At 31.3% G+C, this 6,963-nt stretch overlaps 2 protein-coding genes across 2 annotated transcripts; one reads left to right on the top strand and one right to left on the bottom strand.

Moving 5' to 3' along the window:
- Window positions 1–81: 81 nt before the first annotated feature.
- On the bottom strand, window positions 82–3,334 carry LOC122501703 (carboxypeptidase B-like). The gene is made up of 6 exons (XM_043611383.1): window positions 3,020–3,334; window positions 2,727–2,921; window positions 1,281–1,414; window positions 1,002–1,177; window positions 580–811; window positions 82–498 (listed from the first exon to the last, which is right to left on the bottom strand). The coding sequence occupies exons 1-6, from the start codon at window positions 3,312–3,314 to the stop codon at window positions 139–141; spliced, it is 1,392 nt and encodes a 463-aa protein (XP_043467318.1). The 5' UTR covers window positions 3,315–3,334; the 3' UTR covers window positions 82–138.
- A 450-nt stretch (window positions 3,335–3,784) lies between these two features.
- Window positions 3,785–6,961, top strand: LOC122501706 (peptidyl-prolyl cis-trans isomerase 6). The gene is made up of 5 exons (XM_043611386.1): window positions 3,785–3,935; window positions 4,468–4,672; window positions 4,853–5,055; window positions 5,212–5,354; window positions 6,753–6,961. The coding sequence occupies exons 1-5, from the start codon at window positions 3,891–3,893 to the stop codon at window positions 6,877–6,879; spliced, it is 723 nt and encodes a 240-aa protein (XP_043467321.1). The 5' UTR covers window positions 3,785–3,890; the 3' UTR covers window positions 6,880–6,961.
- Window positions 6,962–6,963: the final 2 nt, after the last annotated feature.

The raw sequence follows: 6,963 nt of genomic DNA on the forward strand, positions 1-6,963 counted from the left end.
TGCAAGTTAAACAATTATTTCTTATTTATATATTAAGTGAAAATAAGTGAGATTGGTAAACATTTAATGAAAAGGCATTAATATTTATAGTAATTATTTAATTAAATTATTTGATGTAAAACTTAATACAATATTAATTTATTCTTTCATAATAGATGCCTCGGTAATTACTTTCACAGCCTCTAGCGCTTCCATCGCAGTTGGAATAATGTAACGTGCAGGTAAAACAAACCCATATCTTCCTCTGTCCTGCAATTCTATCGTATAAGTATATTTGATTTTGTGAATTGCCTTGGCCCAATCGTCAGAACCACCAGCAGCTGCATAGAGAGTGGAAGCACTGTTTCCGACTGTATAATCGTTTCCTCCAATAGCTTTCATTGCAACTGCTGCTTTTTGCCCGACTCTGTCAAGATCGGAATAGTCGGGAGGCACTCGTCTGTCATATCCCCAAGGGTACAAGATGTATTGGCCGTAGCTATGAAATGATAAATATGCCTGAAAACAAAATTTAGAGAATAAATTAATTAGGTAGGTAGAACAAAAATTTAAAGATTGAAAATTATAATTTCAATTCACCTTGAAATTTGCAGCACTTGCTTCAAAGAAGTTTTTGATAGCATTAGTTTCCGGCTCTGAGAACGGTCCAGTTCCGGCAAAAATTTCCCTGCATGGTTGCTTACTTGTTCCGAGGCCACCCCATCGGTAACCATAATTTCTGTTTAGATCAACTCCAATGCAAACACCTCCTTTTTCGGGATTATTTCTATTTTTTCGCCACAACCTATCGCCTCGAAATGTGTACTCATATCTAAAATAGGTATAAAATTTGATTACCAAACGTTATATTATGCAACAGAGAACAAATTTTAACTAATGTTGTTATAACGCGACAGCTAAAAATTAGCTATCCATAATCGCCAAGTCATTTTTCTCCTCGTCTAAATCTGTTAGAGAAAACTCATTCTAAAATACTTTGTTCAAATCAATCCGAAACTTACCCATCAGGATTCACAACTGGAAGAATGTAATATTCGGCTTCAAGAGTTTCACTATTGTCTACAAGATAATTAATTATGTAAGTTACAGAAGCTGGTGAAATCCATTCACGAGCATGTATTCCACCATCGATCCAGATTGCAGGTGTTCCTGGCTTATTGTTCGTTATACGAATTACCTAAAATTTTTATTGATAAATTTTAAATTTTGGTAAGTCGAAGAGCATACGATATTGGATAGCATGTTTCTACAGTGCTTATTTTATTTGATCAATTACATGCCTTCAACGATCTGCCTTCCACAGAAGTTCCAATCGACATGACAGAACAAATCTGAGGGAATGTCTGAGCGAGGTAATCGAGGTATCCATGAATATCTTCAAGACGATGGTAGGTGGTCCATTCCATTCGATGTCCTATGTATCGAAACATGTCAAAAATTGTTCATTGAAAAAAAGGGACAACAAATTTTAATGCAATACATGCATTCTCTTTATACTCTTTAGAAAAGTATCATTATATACAAATTGTAAATTATGTTTCAGTACAGTGTTTCAGTACAGTTTCAGTATTGCTATAATTATTTAAAAAAAATTTTCCTATTCCTATAAAATAAATTAAAGTTTATTAGAGAAGATATCATTAAGCAAAGCAGCTCACCCTTCCAAAGCCAAGTGGCACCTACACCATAATAAGAAGGAACTCGTGGAAATTTACTTCGTACCTTGAACTTCCACCGAGCATATCTAGCTATATAATTTTTCATTTTAAAATATTGATCAGTCTTCTTTTATATTGATAAATATTAAAATATCGTATTGAAAATTTACGTCTATTTTTAAATTCTCTCGAACTTATGTTCTTAATAAACTGCCCTTATAAAAGTTTTCAGACTGGTTTTTTATATACAGTTCATCGAAGTACATTATAGTTAAGGAACCATTTAATTCGAAGCTTGCCAATAATTTGACCGGTTCTCAAGTTTCATCAGAATCATAAAGTCAAATCTGAAAGCTAACGGGATAAGTTGTTTTTCACCGTTATGAAAACATACACTGTTCACATTAAATCAATATTTCAAGTAAAATATCTATTTTGCTAGTATAAGTAAAGATTATTATTTTGCTATTATTTTTATCCCAAAACAATTTTTTTAACATTCAGAGACGATACAAAATCTCGAGTGAAAAATTGAATTTCCAATTAACGAATTGTGAAAAAATAATTTTAAAGCATACTGCTTTTCTTTTTGAAATAGAGGCTAACACTTGCAGTTTATTTTTAATGCTGTGATAAGAGGAAAAGAAAAGTTCGGTGGTGATTTAAATTCAGGACAATTACTTGTTGCTACTACGTGAAGCATGAGATAAATGTCAATTATTCGAAAACACTTTGAATAGAAATTATGTTAGTAGCACGGGTAAAAATGTGATAATTTTTACAATAAATGCATATAAAAGAGTTCATTACAGAAACAGCGTGTGAGACAAACATTAGATCGCGTCATGTTTTTTGTATATTTTTTTATATATAGACTGACTTGAAATTTTGTCGAAAAAATAGTAAAGTGCGGTAATAATCAATTCTATACTTTTCTTCATGTCGTTAGTATCTATTTTTTCAAAATTTCCTCAAATTGAATGTTAGTAAAAGCTAGAAACAAAATTATATGTTAAAAGTAAGGAAGATGCAATGGCAAAATTGTAGGTAATAATTATACTCACGAACCTGCTCGACCTTCCAATTCGTCTATGAGTTCAGGGGGTAAAGGTGGATTTTCCTGATCAATAGCCTGTTGGACGTCGGGAATAATGACATCAAAATTTATGTGTCTTTCTCTCAAGAAACGAGAAACTTGAGGTATCATGTTAGGTCGCACCAAAACGTCTACGGCACTTCCATTTCCCATCCATGTAGATACCTCTTTATATCAAATTATCAATTTTGCAATCATAATTTATAAGTATATTTTTTAGAAAACAAATAAATTATAACTAGTATTTAAAATGTAAAATATAAACCTCCAGTTTCTTGCAGGTAAGATACATATTCTTTCTTTTCTTCAGTGCCCTCAACTACCCTCCAAACTTGGGAACCTTCGTACGTAACTAATTCCTCAGGAATATCCACAGCTTTTATTACTATCGAATCAGATGCATTGCTGTTTTCAACTTCCGTGATGGGTATTTCTAGACTGGGATCAAACGCGTCTTTTCCCTTTCGATTATGATTTAAACTACAAGTTTGGTAGGAAATGCAAATTATAATTAATAGCGTATACAAACATCGTTGGCTTAGTGACTTTACACCGTCCATTCTTTCAAACTGACTTTCAAGTTTAAGTCTCACCTTTTATAATGTACGTTTGTAACGGTATCTCCCTGGAACACCATTCCCTGATATTCACGCGAAATGACAATAATATAATTTCAAATCCGTGCCAAGAAAAAGGAATATTTTTTGTACATTAGACGATAAAATCAATTCATTTTTTGTTACATATCCATAGATATGTATACAATACATAAATATCAAGAAAGTTAAATTTTACCAACAAACGGAAAAGTTGACAAAATAGATATTCTTTCTTTTAGATAGAAATATTCATTTGTTTTATGAATTAACTTTTAATAATTAACAATAATATTCAATTGTTCTCAAAACAGAAATTACATAGATAATTTTTCAAATGGAATTAATTTGATCGAATTTGCTCTGTAGGTTTTAGCCTCGTTATCTAGATGTTGTAGCTGTAGTGGGAGAAATGCTGAAAAGGGTTTTTTAATTTAGTACAGGTCGAGCGAGCGAACGACAAAACGTCTTGGTGACTTTTCAAAGTGTATCAATGAATAAAATTAAATATCAGTGACAAAGTGTAAAAAATACACAAGAATGAAAAAATTGTTAATTCTGATTTCATTTGTAGCTGCGATTAAGGTACACTAAAAAAAATAAAAATATGCGCATTTCAGAAATAATAATTTTTTATATTTGTTAATAATAATTGTATAGTATAATTTTTCCCAAGTAACTATAATAGTAGTGACATTGACATTGAAATGAGTTTAATTACTTTCAATAAAAATGAATTTCATAAAACCATGCGTTACTTCAATAGCAATGAAACTAATGAAATATTTACTTCACCCCTATTTATTATTTAAAAACAATTTAATTATTTTCTATTCAAAAAATATTTATCGAAACTTTTAAGAACATAGTTTTTAATTAAATCATTAAAAAAAATTAGTTTTATGTGAAATTCGATGAAAATGCTTCTGTATATGTAATAAAGTTGAACGTCACAGGCAAGTAGGTAAGCATTTTGTTGGCTTCTTGCCTTTGTATTGAGATTTATATTTTCCATGTAGAAAACGTGCCTGTGATTATTCGTATGTAATTAATTAGAACTAAATTATCACCTCATTAATTAAGAATATAATGTAAAAAATCATACATTTTTGTTAAGGCTGCAAGTTACAAGGTTACCGATCAAGTTTATTTTGATATCATGATAAACGATAAACCAGTTGGTCGAATTACTATTGGCCTTTTTGGAGAACTGGCTCCAAAAACTGTGAAAAATTTTGTCACATTAGCTACAACCGGAATAAATGGAAAATCATATACTGGTTCAAAATTCCATCGGGTCATCAAAAAATTTATGATTCAGGGTATTCTTGACTTTCTCATATTGTTTAAGAAAATATTTCAATTTATTAAAATAATAGGAGTACCTATTAAAAAAAATTATTTCTTGTGATTGAACGAATATTTGAAATGACAAAAAGCTTTCAACTATATCTCTTTAATAAATAACCTTTTATGTAATAAAATTTCATCATCATTGTTAGGAGGTGATCTGGTTAACGGTGACGGGACTGGTTCTATAAGTATTTATGGAAAACAGTTTCATGACGAAACTTTTGAGGTAAAACATAACGCTCCTGGATTTATCAGTATGGCAAATTCTGGAAAAAATTCAAATGGTTGCCAATTCTTCATTACAACTATTGGAACTCCGTGGCTAGATGGACAGCATACAGCCTTTGGAAAGGCATGTATTTAATATTATGCTTATACTAACTGTCCCGGTTGAAAAAAATTCGACTGAATTTAATAAGACATTTAGCGCTGAATTTCTTATAAAATTCGGTCAAATTATTTTCATTCGGAATCATTATAAATACTACTTATTTATGAAATTTAACAGATCGTAGATGGAGTAGATATAATTTTTAGAATTGAACAAACGAAAACAGATTCTCATGATAGACCAATAAATCCAGTGGTTATACTCGAGAGTGGAATTATTCCAACAAGTTCACCTTTCTACGTTTCGGATGAAATTTACGAGTAAACGAATTTTTATTTTATTGTGCTCTTAACCTTCATTTGACACACGTCTTGTCCATGTGTCCCCCTACTGAAAATTCCCACATGGGATCTTACGTGGGTTCTTATACAAAAACCTGTATAAAATCCCAGAGCCCATGTAAGAATCCACATGGGATCCCATGTAAAATTTGAATTTGTGTATCTACATAAAAATCCACATGGATTCCTATGTGAGAATACATATAGGATTCCATAAAGAATTCCCAGGTGAGATCGTATGTTATTTCCCATGCATGTAATTTTCCACATGGGATCTTATATAGGATCTCACGTGGTTTTTTATTAATGATACAGAATATCACAGTTCATATACTTTCACCGCCAGGTGGCGAGAGCGACTTCTCCCCCTGTTAACATGATTTTTTAACACTATATACTATATAACTGATAGTTTATAGCTCAGAAGAAGTGTTTCAAATTATCGAATTTTTTTTCTTACTGATGACAGTGGCGGATCCGGGGGGGGGGCACAGGTGCTTACCCCCCGCCAAGAGTCAAATATTCCTATGAGATAGAAAGAGATAACATTATATTGATTTATTTTTTTTGAATGGATGGCCCCCCCCAAAAACCTTGTCTGGATCCGCCACTGACTGATGATTTGAAATGCTAATACAATTTATTATATAATTTTTAATTAAATAATTTGTAATCCTTTGAAAATTCCCACAATATGGATCCCTAATGTAATCACATATCAAATCTTTTGTGAAATCCTATATGAAATCTTATATGTAACATGAAAACCCATATGAAATCCTTTATGGAATCCTATATGTATTCTCACATAGGAATCCATGTGGATTTTTATGTAGATACACAGATTCAAATTCCCACATGAATTCCTGCTCCAAATCGTGTCCCAAATATACATGTGCTTTTACATGTGATTCCATGTGGATTCTTACGTGGGCTCTGGGATTTTATACAGATTTTTGTATAAGAACCCACGTAAGATCCCATGTGGGATCCCATTTGGGAATTTTCAGTGGGGCCCTTAAGGAATAATTTATGTTAGAAACAATAAATAATTTGTCAAACATATAAGTCAGTGTGTCAACGATAGGTTAAGATTATGTGCCTGAAGCCTGAAGATATTCTGATTATGAGCGTGATTACACCGGTCGGTTGTTAACACCATGTGATCTGATGGCCTTTTGACTGCCGCACTGATATATAATTAATATAAATATGTGGAAATCATTTCTTCTCTTTAAATATTAAATCCATGACTTAATAATTAATATCGGTGTAATCACGCCCATATTAGCATACAATACTTTTTAAAAAGCAAAAAGTTTCAATATTTTGATATTATTTTTGAAGACAACTAATTGTTTAATAAATATTTTTCAGTATTTGGGCCTGGATTAAAGCAACATTTATACCACTTAGTTTCAGTTTTGCAATCTTAGGTTTCTTCCAGTGGATGATTAAAAAATTAGATGATTGTGATAAATTTGACTATAGAAAAATTGATTAATGTTTCTATATTGTTCATAACTTAAATGTAATAACTTATTTAAAATTTGTCTATATGAAAAAAGAAAAATTAAGGAACATGTAA

This window comes from Leptopilina heterotoma, unplaced genomic scaffold, assembly GCF_015476425.1.
Source record: "Leptopilina heterotoma isolate Lh14 unplaced genomic scaffold, ASM1547642v1 Lhet_212, whole genome shotgun sequence".
Lineage (NCBI taxonomy): Eukaryota > Metazoa > Arthropoda > Insecta > Hymenoptera > Figitidae > Leptopilina > Leptopilina heterotoma.

Coding starts and splice junctions, on each gene's coding strand:
- LOC122501703 (XM_043611383.1), bottom strand. CDS start 3,314: ATGGACGGTGTAAAGTCACTAAGCCAACGATGTTTGTATACGCTATTA. Junction 812..1,001: donor CCAGTTGTGAATCCTGATGG/GTAAGTTTCGGA, acceptor TACCTATTTTAG/ATATGAGTACACATTTCGAG. Junction 499..579: donor CAAGTGCTGCAAATTTCAAG/GTGAATTGAAAT, acceptor TTTTGTTTTCAG/GCATATTTATCATTTCATAG.
- LOC122501706 (XM_043611386.1), top strand. CDS start 3,891: ATGAAAAAATTGTTAATTCTGATTTCATTTGTAGCTGCGATTAAG. Junction 4,673..4,852: donor CAAAAAATTTATGATTCAGG/GTATTCTTGACT, acceptor CATCATTGTTAG/GAGGTGATCTGGTTAACGGT. Junction 5,056..5,211: donor AGCATACAGCCTTTGGAAAG/GCATGTATTTAA, acceptor GAAATTTAACAG/ATCGTAGATGGAGTAGATAT.